Source organism: Apium graveolens, chromosome 8 (genome assembly GCF_009905375.1).
Source record: "Apium graveolens cultivar Ventura chromosome 8, ASM990537v1, whole genome shotgun sequence".
NCBI classification, from domain to species: Eukaryota; Viridiplantae; Streptophyta; class Magnoliopsida; order Apiales; family Apiaceae; genus Apium; species Apium graveolens.
Genome location: NC_133654.1, coordinates 259,250,658 through 259,274,140, shown reverse-complemented (window position 1 = coordinate 259,274,140; position 23,483 = coordinate 259,250,658). Strand labels below are relative to the sequence as shown.

General features: G+C 31.8%; 2 protein-coding genes across 2 annotated transcripts; one reads left to right on the top strand and one right to left on the bottom strand.

Moving 5' to 3' along the window:
* Positions 1-17,886: 17,886 nt before the first annotated feature.
* On the bottom strand, positions 17,887-19,613 carry LOC141680761 (uncharacterized). The gene is made up of 2 exons (XM_074486893.1): positions 19,544-19,613; positions 17,887-18,470 (listed from the first exon to the last, which is right to left on the bottom strand). The coding sequence occupies exons 1-2, from the start codon at positions 19,611-19,613 to the stop codon at positions 17,887-17,889; spliced, it is 654 nt and encodes a 217-aa protein (XP_074342994.1).
* A 2,882-nt stretch (positions 19,614-22,495) lies between these two features.
* LOC141680760 (pentatricopeptide repeat-containing protein At1g19720-like) lies at positions 22,496-22,891 on the top strand. Its single transcript, XM_074486892.1, has one exon. The coding sequence runs from the start codon at positions 22,496-22,498 to the stop codon at positions 22,889-22,891; it is 396 nt and encodes a 131-aa protein (XP_074342993.1).
* Positions 22,892-23,483: the final 592 nt, after the last annotated feature.

Genomic DNA, 23,483 nt, shown 5'->3' with positions numbered 1-23,483 from the left:
CATATAAAATTGTCACTTTTCCTAGTGAGCTTCGTCAAATGTGTCGTAATTTTCGAGAAATTTTGAACAAATTTTTGATATTTATCCTGCCAATACTAAAAACTTCTCACTTTTGTTGGTACTTTTGGTCTTTCTCTATTCATAGTAGTTTTAATCCCTGTTGGATCCACTTTGGTTTCTTCATCACCGACTATTTATGCTAAGACTTAAACTTCCTACCATCAAAACTCTCACTTTGAAAACTTTACATGCAACTTTTTTCTTCTCAGACTCCCCAAATTATCATTAAATACCTTGCATGATCCTCCGTTAACTTTGAGTAAACCACAATATCGTCTATAAGCACAAATACAAGGGTAATTCCATAATAACTCTACTTAGTTCTGAAAGTTGTCTTTGATACGTCCCCAGGTTCAATCTTCAATTGATAATACCCAAATCTTAAATCCATCTCGGAAAATTCTTCACTTCTTTCAGCTTATCAAACTAATCCTTAATTCGAGGTAATAGATACTTGTACTTGATAACAAACATGTTGAGCTTTCTCTAGTCGACATATAAACTCATGCTTCCATCGTCCATAGTAACAAATAATACCAGTGCACCTCATAGGGTACACTAGGTCTAATTGCTCCTTCTTTTAACATCCCTTGCAGTTTCTTTTTTAACTCCTTCATTATAATTGGCGCCATTCTGTACGGGGCCTTGGACACTGGTTCCGTTGCAGGTGCTAAGTCGATCGCAAACTAAATTTCTGTATTTGGAGAAAGTCCTGGTAACTCGTCTGGAAACACTTCTAGAAACTCATTGATTACTAGGAAATCTTCAAGTTTTGTTGGCTCCTGACTTCTATTTATCACATAATCAACAAAGTGCTCACATCTTTTGCCACCATAACCTTTTAGTTGAATCATTGTTAAAAACTTCTTTCTTTCCTTCGACTTCTAAACTTCACTACTTTCTTATCAGGCGTCTTCAGAATTATCTTCTTATCATGACGTTCTATCTGAGCATCAGACTTAAATAGTTAGTCCATTTCCTAGAATAATTTCAAGTTCTCCTATCTTAAATGATATCAAATCATCACAAACTTATTTAACAATTACACATTCTTTATTTTCTAGTTTTATAATCATGATCTCATTTAACAATTCCATAGGGTAATTCAACTTATTAATAAAATATTGAGAAATAAATGATTAGGTTGCTCCCACACCTACCACTACTTTAACACATAAGGTATTCACAATAATCATTCATTCCATCACATTCATATTCTAAATAACATACTTCACAGTCATATCGTAAACTCTCTCTCTTGGAGACTTATTCATTATCGGATTAGATCCCTTGATTTTTAGTGCATCACTGACTGGGGCTGGTGCTTTATAATCCTCGTCATATGCCCTGGTTTTCCATACTTAAAATATATAAATTTTATAGTTGGAACTTTTCCCGCTTGATTCTTCTTATTTGGAGAACTTTTGTAAAGAACAATAGTGCAACAAAACAACTAGAAGGATCCATAATTCAATAATCTTAGACTTGAAAAGAAAGAAGAAGTAATAATTTGAATATGAATGAGACAACCCCATTGGTAATTAAGATGGCCAGTCTTTCATACCATATGGCATACTTAAGATGACCAGTCTTTTTTTGTGAAATTTTTTCATGTAATTGTCTTTACTTGATGAAATTTTACATGCAATTATGGAGTGTTGAGTGTTATGTTAAAAACTTGTGTTTCTTGTAAGTGATTAACAAAACCATGTCTCTCTGTTGTCCAATTTTTATTTCTATAATTAGATTATCATGTTAATGTTAATGTTAATCACGCGATTGTATTGAGTTTTACTCAGATTACACTCATGTTAATGTTGTACTTATTCTTTGTTTGTGTGCTTTATAGGTTATTTCTAATACTAAGAAGAAGACCAAAGCAGACAAGAGAAATTCCAAAAAGGAAGCGTCACATGAATAGGTTCAAAAAGATGTGATCTTCACCCCATTCAAGGGCAATGACTGTGCTAAGGGTTTTAAGAAAGACAAAATCCTAAAACACCAAGACCTCCACTCTATTGAGTTCTCCCACAAAAACTGTGAAGAAGGCCATTTCTAAAAACTTACGAAAGAAAATTTAAAAAAAAAAGAAAATGTGAAAAAGCTGTTACCACATCGGAAAATGCTCAGGGACTAAAACTATTGAACCGAGGGTGTGTAACGATGCACCGAATTGTGACACGCAAGATCCGAGGGAGCAAACTTACCGTGTCTTTTAATGCGAAAGGAGATCCATTTGGTGATGAAGGTAAAGAGATGAAATCATATATTGGTGATTTGGAAAGAACCAAAACCCCGATATGTCATGATTCTTGGAAATGTGTTCCTAAAGAGACAAAGACAAAAATTGGGACTGTGTGCAGGTAAACCGAATATAAATAACTACCATATTCTTAACTTTTATAATTATTATTTTTTCTTCATTAACAAGCATCTTTTAACTTTAATTTGTTGATATATGTATGTAGATGGCTTATGTTGTACATGAGTTTGTAAGAAAGTTGGTATTAGATCGGCCGAAAAAAAGGAGAGAATTTAAATGTCGGCAGACCAAGTACTACATTCTTCCTTATCTAGGTCAAACTCCAATTTTTGCACATCATTTGTGGTTATTTAAAAGACAGTTGATGTATATTGTTCAAATTGACATCGGTTATTTAGAAAACAATCGATGTATATTGTTCAAATTAACATCGGTTCTTTGAATACAACCGATGTCTAATAGGTTATAGACATCGGTTTTTTATTTGTAATCGATGTTATTTTATAAATATTGCTTGTGTGTTATAGTTTTAAATAGGCCTAATCGTCCTAATATTATATTTCTGAACTTGATATTACACAATTATATAACATCAATATGAATTAGACATCAGAAATTTTCCAGAAATGATGTGTAATATTACATAGACATCGGTTTTTAACCGATGTCTATGAGAAAATACATTTAACATCAGTCACGAAAATATCATACATTTTTTACATAGACATCGGTTTTTAACCGATGTTTAAGGTCTTTTTTCTAGTAGTGATTGAACACAGTGAACGTCACATCCTGATCCAGCACTCGCATAGTGAGCTCACCCTTCTGCACATCAATCAAGGTTCGACCCATAGCCAATAAAGGTCTTCCCAAGATTATGAGAATCTTCTTCTCTTCCTCGGGAAGACCTTTTTAACCGAGGAAGAGAAGAAGATTCCCATAATCTTGGGAAGACCTTTATTGGCTACGGGTCAAACCTTGATTGATGTGCAGAAGGGTGAGCTCACTATGCGAGTGCTGGATCAGGATGTGACGTTCACTGTGTTCAATCACTACTAGAAAAAAGACCTTAGACATCGGTTAAAAACCGATGTCTATGTAAAAAATGTATGATATTTTCGTGACTGATGTTAAATGTATTTTCTCATAGACATCGGTTAAAAACCGATGTCTATGTAATATTACACATCATTTTTGGAAAATTTCTGATGTCTAATTCATATTGATGTTATATAATTGTATAATGTCAAGTTCAGAAATATAATATTAGGACGATTAGGCCTATTTAAAACTATAACACACAAGCAATATTTATAAAATAACATCGATTACAAATAAAAAACCGATGTCTATAACCTATTAGACATCGGTTGTATTCAAAGAACCGATGTTAATTTGAACAATAAACATCGATTGTTTTCTAAATAACCGATGTCAATTTGAACAATATACATCGACTGTCTTTTAAATAACCGAAAGGAGAAAAATCACACTGGGACATATTTGTGGTTGATCGCACGTCACCTTAGTTTCTAGTATATTTCTACTTAGCTATGTTAATTTTAATATTTACTTACTTATAATCTTCTAACCTTAATGCTGCTTTTTTATGAAGTGAATTCATAAAAAACAACAAGAAAAAAGGAAGCTGAGTAAATATCCACATCAAATATCTCAAAAAGGTTATGCTAATCTCGAGAATGAATAGGTTAGTGATAATCAAACAACATGCACATTTTTGGCTTCATACTAATTTTACAAGCATGTTTATATTATTACGAAGGTGATCCTCTATATTTAAATGCAGACTGAATCTCATCCAGATGCAGAGGAAGTAGATCGATCGGACACCTAGATCCCAGCAAGGATGGACGATGATGGTAATTTTTTAAATGACGAATTTCCATAAAAAGCTAAGGAAATTGTAAGTTATTTATTTATATTTGTATTCAACGTAATCAATTTCTCATGCTTTAAATATTTTTTTCTCAACTATAAGCAAACTTTCATTTTTTATCTTTGTTATTAAAACTATAGAAGTATGTTATGTACATAAAAAATGGACTTTTATCTGGGAACATCTACGATTCAAACATATTGTAAGAAAAATGTTACTCAAAATTTTTTTAGAAAAAGATGAAGGAGGAGGTTAAGGAAGGAAATCTCAAAGTTAAAGGTACTAATGATGTGTTAACAATGGTGCTCGGTAAGCCTGAGCCCGGAGGCAGAGTACATGATCAGGGAACTCGTGTGAAGCAGTCAGTTTACTTTGATCTTCCGACGGAAAAGAAAGCGAAGACAGTGGAAGGAAGGGTACCCAGGGCAATGCAAAAGTACATGGCAGAGAGACTCCAAGAATTATTAAAGAGAGAGATGCATTTTGGGCTGCTAAATTTGAAAAATTAAATGCACATTCGTCGAAAAATGGTATACAACATGATGGTAGTCCGAAACCAAATTCCCAGCAGGCAAGCTGTCAGTCTAAGGGTTGGGCTGATGTAGATGTGAATGCAGGTGTTCATAAAAATATGAAATTGATAGATAATTTATTTGTGGATTAAGCGGTAGAGCTTGAGGATAATAAAAAGGTGGAAGGTGAGGATGATAATGGAAGGACCATTTTTGAAAAGAATACATGTAAGGAAATGAAAGTGGATTCTTTGGGTAGTTCTGCATGCCAATTGGTTTTTTGATCGTTGAGCAACGTTGTTATTTGTGCAACAATTAATGAAGTACACGTTCCCGAAGGACATGAGCAGACTATACATGTAGTATGTCTTGGAGAAAAGAATGCAAAAGTTCCTATTACTAAAGTCATTCAAGGAGATGCTAAGATTCCTTCCCCGTCCGGGATGAAATTTTGATTGTACAAGAAGCCATGGGAACTTTATAGCATGATAGTTGTAGAAAACAATGCAAGTACTTCTTATATTTTGGCCTCGAAGGTCATATTGCTTTTTCATAATGGTTATTATATCTAGTATGTGTTCGTTTAATTTGTTCTTTTACTATTTTGATTTGCACTTTTTTCAGAAAACTAAGAAAGGCCCTACTAAGAAAATGAAGAAGACGTGTAAAGTAATTAAGGATGTTAAACTAAAGCTTGTTATTGAGATTGGTCCGAATTATCCTTCTGTAATGAAACGTTTGTGGACATGGACAAAGGAAGCCTTGAGTGGTGGCCCAACAATTACTTTTGAGCTAAGCAAAGAAGCATTTGGCTTTACAAAGAAGTAAATCATGTTTGATATATATGCAGTATGCTCTGGAGGTGAAATGGCAGGCTCTGTCAATTGCCTTTTTATTCAAAGATTTTTTTCGGAGTATATAGCATAGGAATAAATATGGCAATCTTTACTCAAGACTGCATAATTTAATTTGTAAATTCTTGAATGAATATGTGAAGAAGCATAAGATAGTGAACATGATTAGCTTTGTAGATCCTGGAACAATTGGTTCTATTGGATGTGGCAGTGGGTGCGTGGATTGTATAAACGATTTAAAAATTCTAGGAAATGGCAACATTTTCTCTTTCCGTACAATGATGTGTGAGTATTTATACTATCCCAAGCTATTAAGCTATTAAGCCTTGCCAGTTTTTCATTAATTTTTTTCAAGAATTTAGGTTGTATTTTTAAGAAATGGGTTCAATTGTACAGTTAAACTCGATAATATTTGATGTTGAAATTTATATTAATTGCATTGGTTCTGTATAAACGTAATCAAATGCCTTGACAGCTTTGAATTTAAAATAAACGTAATCAAATGACTTAACAGATTTAAATTGATTTTCTTACTAGATGTTAGGTTTGAACTAACTAGTCAAATGACTTATTTGATGTTAGTCAAGACGGTTTTTTTGAACTGAAATCGTCGTAATTGAGCCATTTACGACGGAAAAAAATCGTCGTTTTTGGTCGAGTAGTAAGTTTATTTTTTCGTCACAAGATAAAATTGCGTCGCAAGTTAGGAAGTAGGGGCCCACATAATCAATAAAATAATAAATCTACTTACGACGAAATATATCGTGGTAAGATACCAAAATACGATGAAAAAACTTCGTAAATTATGTACTTACGACGGAAAAAACGTCGGTTATTACTTTACGTGACCTACTTTTAATAAGATAAAACATAATTTTATGAAGGAAAAATGTGTCGTAAATTAGTAACTTATGACGAAATATGTGATGAATAACCGTCATAAGTTTGTATTTTCAAAATAGCCAAATTTTGACTTTCTAGTTTCCAGCCATTTTTTAAATTCAATACAATGCTAAACAAAAAGCAATCAAAACTAGCGGAAGAACTCATATTATTTCACTATAATTGGAATAATATTCAAATATTATAAAGTACAAAAAAATATATAAAAATATTAAAAGTTAGCTAACAAAGTCATTTCAATTATACAATACATTACAAAACTTAAGTCGAAGCCACTAAATCCAACAAAATATAATGTCCTTGAGCAATTGGTTGTACGTTGTTGCACACAATTCTTTTCTTCTCAAAGCCAAATAAACAAACCCATCTTTCCATGATTCTGATTCAACAAAGATTAATACAAAATTCATTTACCCATTTTGTTGTTGAATACTTTGGTGCACCAGGTCTCTCAGTGTTTACATTGCTAAGTATTCCATTGATATGTGAACCTATAAAATATAGTATGTAATTAGTAACCATAATGATATAATGAGCTCATGATTGTTTTAACATTTAAATATATAACAAATAAGTTTCAAAAGAGCGTAGGAAACCCACATAGGCATATACGCATACCACCCATAATCAATTTTAATTTCAAATTCTTCCTACAAAAATAAAATAAAATATATTACATTTGCCCCCGCGTAAAAGGCACCATCTTGCAAACATAAAAAACACTAACAAGTAAAAATATAAGCAAGACTTGTGTATTAACGAATTTAAGCATAGATGCTTGTATATCGTCCTCCGCATGTAGATTGATGATTTAAGAAACCAGCGGCCTCCACTGCAACTTCCAGAGGAGTCTAAAGGACTGGAATATTTTATTTTTCTTTTCAGGCCACAAGTATTAGACATACCATTTTGCACCTAAAAGTGTGCTTATCTAAATACTTTGGAAAGGCATTCCCTAACTGTCCTGGCAGTAAGCTTAAGGGTAAACTGCTTACTGCCACATGGCTCCTAGATGAGTGCATTACCACCTTCAAAGGCCCCACGCTACTATACTTACAAGTGTGAATTTTTTTTTTGATATAAATACTTAGAATTTCCTCCAGCTACAGTAACGACAACAGTCCATGGACGCGTTGAGTGCCGGCATTTCCCACGAAAAGCTCGATTTCATCTTTAGATTTCTTTCCTGCTGGAAATAGACTAGAGGAACCTTCAATTATTGCTCTTTTATTTGCATTATCCTATTCCACTCGTAAGCCAAGCATTCTTAATGCACCAAGCATATAATGGACATCATCACTGTTCAATAAGTTATCCACAACAGTGGTTCCCTATAAATTGGTAAAATAATAGTAGGCATTTCATATTGGTAACGGAAATAAAGCAAAAAATGGAAAAAGAGAAATATTTAGAACATATAGTACCCCAGAAAGCAAAACTAGCAAGGGCTCGTAACATATATTCCATTCATTCAAACTGGAATCTTAGTATGGCTAAAACTGAAATAAAAAGTAAAGATAATCAATGTGGTACACAAATCATGAGAAAAAAATAGAAGACATAGATGGATGACTCACTTTTATAACAATTTTCTATTTATGGCTGCTGCAAAAAAATGAGTATTAGGCTGTAAGTCTGCTCAAATGATATTCCACGAAATTCATATCTTTCAAAAAACTGTAATTTCCTGTCTCCTAACCGTATTAGATGACATAAACCAAATTTACAATAATGAATGTTTTGACCATTTGGTAACCATAACAAAGGTACCCTGACATAACAACAACATTGGCTTCATTAGAACTGTTCATCTTGTAGATTCATTTTAAAACAGTTTAAGATTCATTAGAACCTGTGAAATATTAAACATGTATTCTTTCTTGCAAATTAACAAAAGTTTCATGTCTAAAAACCTCTATCCCCAGTTCAAATAATTACTGACCAATGGCAATAAGTTCATGACTTCTATGTCAAGGTCAGCTTGGAGTGGGGAAAGTGCAATAAAAAACAAGTAAAAGAGGTGGAGATGGCTTGTATGAAAACAATTTATATACAAATTTCTAGCCTATCCTTTGAGTCTGTTGCTTACCAGTCGAGTTCAGTGTTTATGTGACTTAAAGCTCTGTATAGTCCATTATATATGATAAATGTCATATTAAGTAGGTTAACCTTTTACATTATACGTTTTACTAAAACAAGCTCGAATAACTACAAATTAAAGCTAAACACACACGCACAGATTCACAGACTCACACAATGAATCAATTCAAAATCATAAAATGAATCCTTTTACACAAAAACAACTATTGCAAAGAGAGGGGGGACAGAGAGAGATACAGAGGGAGAGATATAAGGAGACCGAAGAAAAGAAAATGAGACATGGAGTGATGAATAGAGGCGTGAAGAGAGATATACATATATACACATACATATACAAAAAATAACATACAAAAATTTGGTTCAACCAAAACACAAACTAAACCCCTAAATACAAATCGAAGTTAGAGGAGAACAACACCTTAAACCGTAATTGTTACTCGAAGCTTGAATCTAGATCGGCAAATCCCAGCCCAAGCTTGACCTAAATCAAAGCCTTAATTCAGCTTATAAATCAAAGCTCCAACCCTTCAACTCGAAACCCTAATTAATCCTGCGGCAATTGATAGAGTTTGGAAGAGGGAGAGCAACTTGAAGACTTTTCCAATATTTTCATCGAAGGTGGGGTTTTTGCCCATCATTTTTCCCTCTTCAATTATAATTTTTCTAATTTTATTTAATTTTTCTTTCAAAAAAAATTCAATTTTTTAAATGTATGTTTTTTTTAAATATTTGTTGATCAATTTTAAATTTTATTTTTTATCATTTAACCCTGTTTTAAATAAGTACTTTTTAAAAAAGAATATACATAATTCTTTAATTTAAAAATAAAATAAATATTTAAATAAATAAATATATAAATAAATAAAAATCTAAAGATATTTTAATATTTCATGTACCGCAACACGCAACATTTGATCATGTATATGCTTTCGGGGATTATTTTTTCACAAAGCGGAACAACTCATTTTCAGAAAGTTGACATCGATTTTGTTTAAGAATTGGTGTTTCGATTATTTTAAAAATATTTTTCAACGGTCCAACCGTATGGATGTCAATAAATATATATTAGTGATATAACCAAAATTTCATATCAAAATAAATTTATTTGGTTTGCCATTTTAACAGTCAAGCATCAGTTTGACTGGTACAGTGTTTAATCCTGAATTGGTGTTTGGTTTATTTTAAAAATATTTTTCAATTATTCAACCGTAAGAATTTCAACAGATAGATATTAGTGATATAACCAAACTTTCATATCAAAATAATTTTATTTGGTTTATCAATTTAACAGTCAAGCATGAGTTTGACTTGTACAGCTAACTAGTTTTTCATCCCGAACTGGTATTTCGATTATTTTAAAAATATTTTTCAACGATCCAACATTATGGATTTCAATATAGATACATATATTAGTAATATAACCAAAATTTCATATCAAAATAATTTAATTTGGTTAGCCATTTTAATAGTCAAACATTAGTTTGACTTGTATAGCTACCTAGTGTTCAATCTTTAACTGACATTTCGATTATTTTAAAAATATTTTTCAACGATCCAACCATATGGATTTCAATAGATAAATATATTAGTGACTTAACCAAAATTTCATATCAAAATAATTATATTTGATTTGCCATTTTAACAATCAAGCATTAGTTTGACTAGTACAGCTAACTAGTGTTTAATCCTGAATTGTTGTTTGGTTTATTTTAAAAATATTTTTCAACGATCCAACCATATGGATTTTAATAGATACATATATTAATGATATAACGAAAATTTCATATGAAAATAATTTTATTTGGTTTGTTATTTTAACAGTCAAGTATTAGTTTGACTTGTATAGCTAACTAGTGTTTAATCCCAAACTGGTGTTTCGATTATTTTAAAAATATTTTTCAACGATCCAACCGTATGGATGTTAATAGATATATATATATATATATTAGTGATATAACCAATATTTCATATAAAAATAATTTTATTTGGTTTTCCATTTTAACAGTCAAGGATCAGTTTGACTAGTACAACTAATGTTTAATACTGAATTGGTGTTTTGATTATTTTAAAAATATTTTTCAACGATCCAACTGTATGGATGTCAATAGATATATATTACTGATATAACCAAAATTTCATATCAAAATAATTTTATTTGGTTTGTCATTTTAACAGTCAAAGATGAGTTTGACTAGTACAACTAACTAGTATTTAATACTGAATTTGTGTTTCAATTATTTTAAAAATATTTTTAAGCATCCAACCATATGGATTTTAATAAATATATATATATATATATTAGTGATATAACTAAAAATGTCATATCAGAATGATTTTATTTGGTTTTCCATTTTAATAGTCGAACATTAGTTTGACTTGTACAACTAACTCCTGAATTGGTGTTTATTTGGTGTTTCAAATAAATGCTGACATTAATATGGTTGGATCATGAAATAATATTTTTTCTTAAAATTCAAAATATCAAAAATCATGTGCTAATTTACGACACAATCCATCATAAAGTATTGGCTGCCAAAAATTTGAGAAAAATCAAATTTACCGCCAAAAATTTAGGGAAAAAGTTAAATTTCCCTCTTTTATAACTTACGATGGAATGTATTTTCCGTCGTAAGTTTCTGTAAATAATATTATTTTCAAATGGCTAACAAATACTAGTATATATGGCATTTATTGTGGTTGGTGGGAACAATTACGACAAAATTTCTATCGTAAGTTATACTTAAATCATCAAACGCAGATTTTTTTTCATGTTATTAAGTTTTTAGGGAGCTAATTACAATAAGATAATTAACTTACGACGAAATTAGATTTCCGTCGTAAGTTGAATGGCGTTGTTCTTCCACGTGGCTGACTCCATCCTTTTTTTATTCAATTCTTGATAGTTTTAATAATAAAATAATTAACTTACGACGGACAATGTTTTTCGTAGTAAATAATTATGACGAACAAGTATTTCCGTCGTAAGTTTTGCGCGCATTTTTTTCCGTCGTAAGTTAACCGTCGTAAATGGCCAGTTTTGTTGTAGTTGACAAGTAAGAGTTCACCTTATAAAAATTTTATATTAAGTCTTGACTTGTAAACCTTGTCCAGACTTGTAAACCTTGTCCAACCATATTTTACAGTGGTTATTTTATGTTTTGATAAATATTATTTTGGTTACACTGCCATTGAAATGTACAAGGAGGATTTTAAAAAGGTTCTGAAGTAGAAAGTATTGTGGGATAAAATGGCGGTATTTATTCATTTTTCTGATCACATATTAATTATGTTATTATAGGAGACTGGAGACTATATTTAAATTTCTGTTTGATATTTTAGGGAGATCGAGTGCAGACCGGGAACAAGGATTGTGGTTGGATCGTGATGCGATACAAGATGGAAATCATTCATGATAAAGATATGGACTTTGCTAATAAGGTCACAGTTGACTATCTTTGGGCCTTTTCATCCACTTTATATTTATTTTTATGAGGGAAGAACATGTTACTTATAAAAAAATTTGGATGATTTTTTACTGGCTGCGTAGGTCAAACTTGGTTGACGATGACATCAACGAGATTAGGGTTGAGTTTGCCATATATTTTATGAAACATTGTGCAAGCTAGGTCCTCTTTTTTTTTGAACTTATCTTAGAGTGGATGTTTTATGTATGTAGTTGGTGACAAGTAGACTCTTTTGAACTTATTATAAAATGGATGTTTTATGTATGTAGTTGGTGACAAATAGACTTGAGATAATGTATTTTGTGTTTGGTGGATTTCTCGTAGTTTGGTATGTAGATCTAGTTGTCTTGTGTTTTGGTTTGGATTGACGAATTGATGGATTATGGTATGGTAGGAATTATGGTATGTACTTTTGTGTTTTATGTTGGTGTTTTGTTTAGTAATTATTTTATGGTATGGAATTGATTTTGTTTTGTTAGGGGTCTAGATTTTCTGGATTTTTAATTTGCAATTTAGTTAATTTAGTTTTATGTAGCTGGTTTTAATTAAATATGAAATTGATATGCAAACTTCTTATACCTAATAATATAATGGCTTTTAAAACCAAAAGTAACCATTGTATTACAACTATTACCTCAAGTACGTAATTATGTCAAAATATAAGCCATTGTCTAAACAACAATTCAACAACACCAATTAGTTATTAACTGTTGTTTGAATTCATGAAGACATGACTTAGAACACAATATCAAGAGGATTGGTTTAGAAGGTTTTACACAACTATTGCTTTAAACAAACCATTGTTTGAATAATAAAGGAATTGGTTTTGAAGTTTTTCGTTCCATTGACTACCCGTTGTCTAAGAAATACTTATATTAAGGCTTTTATAAACAACTATTGTTCTTCTGTTTATAAACAATTATTGCTACGTTGTTTGTTGCTACAAATACCGTTATGTTAAAAATGTTCCAACAATAGTTTATTTAAAACGACCGTTGTGTCATCCTGATTGTAAGCAGTGTATAAACAACCGGTTTTCAATGTTCTATCACACGAGTGCAAAACTGTTGTATGATTGCCTGTTTCTTGTAGTGTCTACCTAGTTATATCCAGCTCTGTCTATAACAATTCCTCTGGATAAATTACCGAATAGTTCTTAAAATCCGTATTTAATGTATCAAGTATTGTTCTTGATTTAATTAGTGAGTTTCAGGGTAGTGGCTTCAAGAGAACTAAGAGTGTTACTAAGGGGACTAAAAATAAGAGTATAACTTATTCGTTAGAGAAGATAAAGAGCGAGTATAAAAGAGTAATGAAATTTGAAAGTAACATTGGTGGAAGGAATAAGTAAATAATAATTGCAGCTTAAGAAGTAACATAGATTTTTACTATGCATCCAAGAAATTCAACTGATATCATGACTAGTGGATCTGCAATGATTTCCTTCTCGAATCTACTCTGGCTTGCGGCTTCTTCTGAGTAGCTTTGAGATATCTGTGGTGAAGTATAAACTAATTATTAAAATCTATATGATAAATGAATTTCTTTAGAATGCGAGATATTTATGATCATACACTGTAAATCTTAGAGGTCACAGCGGCCAAGAATAAAAGAATCACTTAAAATTTATAATACATTATGTTGTGCTTTTTAAAATTTACCGTAACTATTGTTATTACCTTTCATTGAACTTTTACCCAGTTTGATATATTGTTACTCTAACTACCAGAGATTTTGATCATAAGTGTACTTAGGAAGGTAGGAGAGCGTAGTTATATATTATGGAGGAGCCTGGTTATTACAACAATCAACATGTTTGAGTAAGACAGGAACATGCAAATATACAACAGACTCTACACTTCACATGTCATCAAGAACAAAAACCAGTATACATTCGAAAGAATTCATTTTCTTGAATAATATTTGAAAGATAAAAGTTATAAGTTATAGATGATAATCAGGAGCTCTATATTAAGATCTAACTCTTTACTATGTTTAAATCATCCTCGACATATTTTTGAGTTATCAATTGCGCAAGGCACCGTCGGGAATTGGTTAGTCATTTGTGCAATCGATGACATTGACCCACATGGGAACCCAACCCCACAAGAAGTGCACAAGGCACTTTTATTCAAATTATTATAAGCTAAACATTGATTATTATATTAATAATATAGAATATTCTTGGAAGCACCTAGAATAGACCTTTGAGGTTCAAGACTTTTGAGTTCATGGTCTTTTGAGTTCATGACCTTTAGCTTTTCATCTACCTAGGGAGTTCTATATTAAATAATATTCTACTAGTTTCTATGGAATCCTATAAATAGGACACTCTTTCAAGCTTTGTAATCATAAAGTCTTATATAATCATTTTGAGTAAATACAAGTGTGAGTTTATATCTTTTTTTTGTGAGTTAGTTGTCTGGATTATTGAGAACAAGTTTCTTCTCTTTAATCTCCAACTCTTTTATACTTAAGTTCCAACAAAGTGGTATCAAGAGCAAGGTTAAGTGATTTCTTCCATCAATAATATGTTGCAACCTCAACTTCCACATTTGATAGGAAAGAATTACAATTAATAGTTAAAAATGGTTATGAAGAATCGGCGAATCAAGCCAATTTCTCACTGTAATAATTCAACACTTTAAAGGAGAACCGAAAGAAGGACAAGAAAGCCCTCTACTTTATTTATCAAGCGGTGGATGGAGTATTTTTTGAGAGAATTTCAACTATATCAACATCAAAGGAGGCATGGGATATCCTCAAGAAGGCCTACAAAGGTGAAGAAAAAGTAAAAATGGTGAGACTTCAAGCTCTAAGAGGTGAGTTTGATTTACTAAAGATGAAAGAAAGTGAAATGGTGAAGGAATTTTATAATCAAACAATTTTAATTGTTAATCAACTCCTTGTTAATGGATACGATATTTCAGATAAAAGAGTCCAGGAATTTATTTTCGTAGTATGACTCGTAAGTATGAGCGTCTCTGAAGTGCCTTGGGTTATATTCGGGGATTTTAACGATTTGCTTTATAAGGAGGATAAATGGGGTAGAACTGATAACCCTTGGAGTGTCATGGAGGGGTTTGGATTTGCTTTGGAGGACTGTGATCTTACATAATAGATTTGTGTGGAGGAAAGTATACATGGGAGAAGTGTTGAGGTAACTAGGATTGGGTCCGTGAAAAATTGGATCGTGCTTTTAGCAGGGTAAGTTGGCTAAACAAATTTTTCATTGTGTAACATATCTGTTCATCATACTACAAGGTCAGATCATGAGCCAATTCAGCTAGAGCTTGTATGTTCAACAATTTTGCATAGGCGGTTTCGGTTTAAATTCAAAAATGTTTGGTTGAAGGATCCAGATTTTAAAAAAGAAGTGCAGAGCTAATGGTCTAAAATCCCTCCAATTCATTTACTTCCTAAACTGCATGGGGTCTCTACGTTTATGGCTAAATAGGGGAAGCATTTTTTCAATAAGTTCCGAGAAAAAGTAAGAAGACATAAGGAGATCATAGCTGATCTGGTGAATTGAACTGACACACCTGGGGTGAATCTTTATTTGGAGGAAGAAGAGTGTCTTAATAATTTCTTGTTACAGGAGAAAACATATTGGAAGCAGCGTGCCAAGCTTTTCTGGTTAGAAGGGGATGCCAATACTAAACTCTTCCACGCATTAGCAATGAGCAGAAAGAAGATGAATTATATTAATTATTTAATGAATGATGCAGGTGAAAGAGTGGAGAATGATGAAGGTATGCAATTTATTATACAAGATTATTACCAGACTATTTTTGAAGCTTCAGATGAGGTGAGGCTGGAGGAAGGTATTCAACAAAATCGATTTTCACGAGAACAAAACAAGAAGCTTGTTCAAGAGATGTCATTTGAGGAATTCTCTGCAGCTGTGAAACAAATGCATCCTGACAAAGCGTCAGGACCGGATGGTTTGAATCCAGCTTTCTTCAAAACTTCTGGGAAAACTTGGGAAAAGAGGTATATGAATGTTGTAACTCATGGCTCGCTAAATGTTCATTTCCTGCTGAGATTAATCACATAAATCAAGTGCTAATTCCAAAAAAGGTAGATTCTAATAATATGAAAGATTTTAGGCCTATAGCATTATGCAATGTGCTCTACAAAATTTTGGCCAAAGTCTTGGCGAACCGTCTTAAGGTGCTTCTTCCTGGCCTAATATTGGAGAACCAATCTGTATTTGTCTCAGGACGCAGCATAACAGATAACGATCTTGTTACTTTTGAGGTGCTCCACCATATGAAATGGAAAAAAACAGGACAGGAAGGAGAGGTAGCTTTAAAACTCTACATAAGCAAAACGTATGACAGGGTGGACTGAATTTTTTTTAAAATTGTATGAAAAGTCTTGGTTTCTGTAGTAAATAGATTAGTTGGGTCATGTTATGTGTTACGACGGTGTCTTATGAAGTGTGTTTAAAGGGCTCCTCGATTGGCCCCATAACCCCTAAACGGGGGCTTTATCAAGGATATCCTCTTTCTCCGTATCTTTTTCTATTGTGTGTTGAAGGTCTTTCGGATGCCATGAATCTAGAAGCCAAAAACGGTGTCATCCCTAGGTATAAGGTAAGTCCTACAGCTCCAGTTATTACTCACCTAATATTTGCGGATGATAGTTTCTTGTAATTCAGAGCCGACATGGCAGAAGCTAATGATGTTAAAAGGATTCTGAATATCTATGAACAATAGTCAAGTCAATCAGTGAACTTTCAAAAGTATGGTGTGATTTTTAGCTCGAATGTGAGACCGGAAAAGCAGCGAGAGTTAGTAGAAATTTTGGGATTATTGGAAGCACTTGGAGACAGAAAATACCTAGGACTTCCTTCGTTAGTGGGCAGATTGAAAAAGAAGGTCTTTGGCTTTATTAAAGATAGGTTGTGGAAACATATTCAAGGATGGAAGGGTAAGTCGATTTCTAGAGGAGGTAAATTGGTTCTTATTAACAATGTTAGTCAGTCGATTCCAGCATATTGTATAGCATGCTTCCTGCTACAAAAAACTCTATGTACGGAGATCGAGCACTTAATCAACAATTTTTTGTGGCAATCAGGTAATTCTGATAACAAAGGCATAAAGTGGATATCCTGGGAGGGTATGAGCAGTACCAAGTGTCAATGAGGGCTAGGATTTCGGACTCTACATGGTTTTAACATTGCTCTTTTAGGAAAGCACTGTTAGAAATTTATGCATCACCCCCAATCTTTGGTATTTCGCAGATGTGCATTTCCTGAAATCTATGCACTGTTCAAAGCTTGATATTTCACAGATGTGCATTTCCTGAAATCTATTAAAGGCACAGGATCAAGCTTCACTTGGACCGGAATTCATACAGCAAAAGAAGCGCTATGTAATGGCTTCAGATTGGTCATTGGAGATGAAAATGAGGTGGTTGCAGTTCAGGATCCTTTGCTCCATAGAAAACAAAACTACCGTGTGGAAAATAGCCATATTTCCCAAGGAAGGAACGAGAAAGTTGCGGATTTATTCATTCAAGGCAGAAAGTAATATGAGTAGTAGCACCATAATCTACCCACCAAGTATCCTTAGATACAGAAGCCAAATTAACTTCAGAACAAACAAAGACAGAAGTCTTACCCTTCTTGACACACCAAGCATCATATTTGGAACTGCTTCTTCATATGTCCAGCCCCCTTACAAAAGTAGCAGGTTGTTCCCTTATCCTGCTTCTTTTGCAATTGATGCTTGGGTTTTCTACTTGCAATATCCTTACCTCTCTTTCCCTTCTTATCATGAGAGCTTGATGCCAAGTGAGCACTCTCAGTCTACTCTCGCACAACCCTCTATTCTTCTTGCACACAGTGTGAAATGAGCTCATTATGAGTCCATTTTTCCTTTTGAGTATTATAACTCACCACAAAGTTTCCAAACTGAGGAGGCGGAGATATAGGAACCAAATGAACAAGTAACACATCTGAAAGTTCTAACTTGAGTTGCTTGAGTTTGCATGTTAAATTAGATATCCTAATGATGTAATCCCTTATGTTCCCCTTTCCTTTATACTTCATCGTCACGAGTTTTGACAGAAGATTACTCATTTTCGCTTTCTCATTTTTAGCAAAATATTGCTCAATCTCGGAGAGGAACTTCTTGGAACTTGTGCTCTCAGCAATAGAGCCCCGAAAGCCAGTTAGAATCATTCGCTTCATGATTTCCAGACACATGCGATAAGAGGGTTCCCATTTCTTTATTTGATCCGTTTTGGGATCATCCGTAGTGGGAACTGGTTGCTCTTTCCTTAGCGCAAGGTCGAGATCCATACAACCAATAACGATCTCAACATTCCCTTTCCACGTGACATAATTTGTCCCATTCAATATTAGAATCATGCTCAATTGAGCGGTAGCAGAATTAACAAAAGCAGTAACTGTAATAGAAAATAAATATACAACATAATGCTCAAATTAGTATATACAATAGTGTGATAAAATTTTAAATATTGAAGATTCCGTAAATATTCCATTCTAAAAATGGAAAGTTCGAAACAATTGGGATTTTTTTTGGAAATTGGATGCAGCAACACCATCACAAGATACCTAGTGCAACATTAAATTTTAGTCTTTGGACATAAAATTTAATTTACAATTGGTACTCTCCACGAAATAATCAAGTATTAGCAATTAATTTCTGTCAAATAATATGCCATTCTTTGGACCGACTTATTTTTCACATGAAAAACTTAATATTGTTACATACTTATAATCACAAGAATATTTTAATTTGGCCAAATGTTACCTTCCTTTGGACAGATAAAATTTTCATAAAATTAAATATTCTATCATCATAATTATAATTTTAAATATTCTATCGTCATATTACTTCAATCAATTAACTTAAAAAAATATTTGTCCACTTAAATAAATAAGTTATTTTAATTTGCCAATAATTAAATTTAGTCACAAACATATATTCTTAATTTATAGTTAAACACAGTAGATATTAACCTCTGACTAATTACGTTAGACCAATGAAAATCCAAAAAAAATAATATAATATGGTCTAACTTGTCAAACAGTACACTCAAACACAAAAATGTGCACATGAATCTATGACTCTTTAGTACTTGTTTGAAGACACTTAATTCATAGACACAATATGTCAAGTAATTCCTATCCCCAACACTAGCATGGCATAATACTCAACATCATACAATAACATGTAATAGCACATCATGTAATAGCACATGATGTTAATAAAATTTAGTAATAAACTATAACACAAAAGTTTAGTCATGGCCATATATATTAATCTGAATTGCTAATCAATTACTAACCATACTAGATCAAATCATTACTACGTGCTAGAGTATCACACAATATAAATTAAAACTCATGAAATCATTTTATGATATTAATTGCTAAACTGTACTAATATTAGAAATTTTGTTTGTGTGTCAGGTTCAAAATTCATATGATCGGATTTTGGATGTGCTTAATATACCAGCTTGTGCAGCATCTCTTGTTCTAGCTGAAGCAACCATTTCTAATTGCTCCTCTTTTTGAGATCCCATGGCTGAAAAAATACATACATAAAAATTGCATACAAATAGCAGGGACGTTGCCCTTTTTGTAGTAGGAGTATTAATACAGGAAGGGATAGGCTAAGGATTTACATTTTCCAGAGTTTGGTGATTTTCAAGTTCTGTGCTTGAAAGTCAAATGGTATAAAATTTCATATGCATTTAATTTGGTAAATAAGAAATTAAAAATAATTTATTTATTGATGTGGCTACTCATGATAACTTATTGTTTTAAGGCAATATTGGTCGCTTTTTGTGGAATATAAATAGTAAAAATTGGCGGAAAATACACTATAACTAACAAAGAAAAATGAAGAAATCACTACAACACATCATGCTTTTTTTGAGGGAATTTTTACCCTGAATCCTAAAAAATGGGGTTCTTTTTGACGGATTTTGTCCCTCCAGTCTAAAGGTTTTATTTTTGTCTCAAGTTTGAATTTGTGTCACAAGATCAAATAAGGACCCAGGCCACTTAAACAAATATAAACTTAACTTTTGACCGTTTTTAGAAAAAAATTGAATATTTTATCAATATATTTTATGAAAATAAAAAATTTAGAATAATATTTTATAGATTCTTTTGACGGAAATTTTGTCAAAATATGATTCTTAAAATATACAGATCTTGACCACCGTACGGTTGGATCATTCTTTAATATTTTTAAAAATATCGAATCATCAATATGGGATTAAACACTAGTTAAAAGTACGGGTCAAATTACTAGTTAACTATTAAAAAAGCAAACCAAATATATTTATTTTTTTCAAAAAAATTTGTCATATCACTAAATTATACTGATCTTGACATCCCTATGTTTGGATCATTCATTAATATTTTTAAATATATCGAAACATCAATATGAGATTAAACAGTAGTTAGAAGTACTGATCAAAATACTCTTTGACTATTAGAAAGGCAAATCGAATATATTTATTTTTTTCTAAAATTTTTGTCATATGACTAAAATAAACAGATCTTGACATCCGTACGGTTGGATCAATTATTAATATTTTTAAAAATATAGAAACATCAATACCAGATTAAACACTAATTAGAAGTACTGGTCAAACTACTCTTTGACTATTAAAAAGGAAAACTAGATATATTTTTATTTTTCTAAAATTTTTGTCATATCACTAAAATATACAGATCTTGACATCCGTATGGTTGGATCATTCATTAAAATTTTCAAAAATATCGAATCATTAATATGAGATTAAACACTAGTTAGAAGTACGGGTCAAATTACTAGTTGACTGTTAAAATAGCAAACCAAATATATTTATTTTTTTCAAAAAAATGTGTCATATCACTAAAATATACTGATCTTGACATCCGTACGGTTGGATCATTCATTAATATTTTTAAAAATATCGAAACTTCAATATGAGATTAAACACTAGTTAGAAGTACTGGTCAAAGTACTCTTTGACTATTGAAAAGGCAATCCAAATATATTTATTTTTTCTAAAAATTTTGTTATATCACTAAAATATACAAATCTTGACATCCGTACGGTCGGATCATTCATTAAAATTTTTCAAAATTACGAATCATCAATATGGGATTAAACACTAGTTAGAAGTACGAGTCAAATTAGTAGTTGACTGTTAAAAAAGCAAACCAGCTATATTTATTTTTTTCAAAAAATTTTGTCATATCACTAAAATATACTGATCTTAACATCCGTACGGTTGGATTATTCATTAATATTTTTAAAAATATCGAAACATCAATATGAGATTAAACACTAGTTAGAAGTCCTGGTCAAAGTACTCTTTGACTATTAAAAAGGCAAACCAAATATATTTAATTTTTTAAATTTTTTTGTCATATCACTAAAATATACAGATCTTGACATTTGTATGGTTGGATCATCCATTAATATTTTTAAAAATATCGAATCATCAATATGGGATTAAATACTAGTTAGAAGTAAGAGTCAAATTACTAGTTGACTATTAAAAAAACAAACCAAGTACATTTTTTTTTCAAAAATTTTTGTCATATCACTAAAATATACTGATTTTGACATCCGTATGGTTGGATCATTCATTCATATTTTTAAAAATATCGAAACATCAATATGAGATTAAACACTAGTTAGAAGTATTGGTCAAACTACACTTTGACTATTAAAATGGCAAACCGAATATATTTATTTTTTTCTAAAATTTTTATCATATCAATATAATATATAAATCTTGATATTTTAGTGATATGATAATTTTTTTGGAAAAGATAATAGAATTAGTCATTAGATATCAATTATTTTAACATATAATATATAATTAAACATAATTCTAAATTTCACCGCACATGCTTTTTCATAGAATTTATCATAAAATTGATAAAAATCATAATTTCAATTTTTTTATTATAATAGTGAGTTGTTAAAATGAATTATAAAATTAAAATATTTTAAGAAAAAAATTAACAAATTACATTACTTTTTATAGAATTTATCTGTATTTTAATTTTCATAACAAAAAATACGCAATATATGAAGTGAATTTATAAATTGACACTCCTAAATTCAATTGATTGCGGTCGTATTTAGCTTGGCACGTCAGCAATCCGCGTGATTTAGATCCAACGTACCAAATTTAAGTATCAAAAGATAATCCAACGGTGAGTATTATATTTTATAAATAAACAAAAAAATAATATTTTTCTAACTTAAAACCCAACGGCCCCTGTCCTCCCCTGTTGTCGCCGTCCACCTCTCCCCCCCTTTCCATCTTTTCTCAAACCCTTCGAACGCCTTCTTCATCCTCATCAAATCACAACAAACACCTACACAAATAAATATACACACAAATAGAAAATATTTATTACTACAAACCAACATGTCTTCTTCTATGTACCCATGTATAGGCACCAAGGAAGTTGTAATTCAATTGAGTTGGGTCGTAAGCTTTATGGGAGTTTGCATATGTTGGGTGATGTCGATTCATTTATTGAGACTAAATTGGTTGGAATGTTTGCAAAATGTGGGTTTATTGATGATGCACGGAAGGTGTTTGATGAATTACGTGAGAGGGATTTGTTTACTTGGCCTGCTATGATTGGTGGGGTTTCGAGGGAGAAGAGGTGGGGTGAAGTTTTGGAGCTTTTTTGTGAGATGGAGGAGGGTGTTGTTCTGGATGAGTTTTTGTTTGTGAAGATTTTGGATGCGTGTGGGAATTGTGGGGATTTGAGGACGACGAAGGTGATGCATTCGAGAGTGGTGAAATGTGGGATGGATTTTGGATGTTCGGTTTAATAATATGATGTTGACTGCTTACCGGAAACTGAAAATTTTCCGGTGAGATTTTTTTTTAAATCTGATGCTCGTTAATTCGACCGCATTAGGTCGAATTTATAACAATGTTTTCAACCGTATACAGTCGAATTTATAGTTTAGGCGGACTTTTTAAATTTTTTCAAAAATTCAATTTTTTGGGCGGGATTTTCAAAATTTAGGTGAAAAACAAATTTGACCGCTTTCGGTCGAATTTAAGCGGTCGTATTTAGCCGCTCCTATACTAAATACGACCGGTCTACTAATTATGACTCGAGCATTTAGTACCGGCCCAAAAAATGGTTGTAATTACTTAAATACAACCGGATCTGGTTGTATTTAACTAAATACAACCGTTTTTTGGGCGGTTGTATTTAGCCATTTTTTTTGTAGTAATTGTTATATTTAAAGTTAAATTTGGTAAGTTAGATGTAATTCAATGGCTCAAGTGGCACTAAATTCAACGGTTTCATGTCGTATTTAAGAGTGTTAATTTATATATTCAACTGAGTTCCATTGAATTTATCACTCATTTTATGTTATAAATATTAAATTTTCTTATAATTTTTAGGAA

Excerpts from the sequence above, each read along its gene's own strand:
- LOC141680761 (XM_074486893.1), bottom strand. The coding sequence starts at position 19,613 with ATGGGATCTCAAAAAGAGGAGCAATTAGAAATGGTTGCTTCAGCTAGA. Across the intron at positions 18,471-19,543 it reads AAGAGATGCTGCACAAGCTG|TTACTGCTTTTGTTAATTCT; the intron begins GTATATTAAGCA and ends TTTCTATTACAG.
- LOC141680760 (XM_074486892.1), top strand. The coding sequence starts at position 22,496 with ATGTATAGGCACCAAGGAAGTTGTAATTCAATTGAGTTGGGTCGTAAG.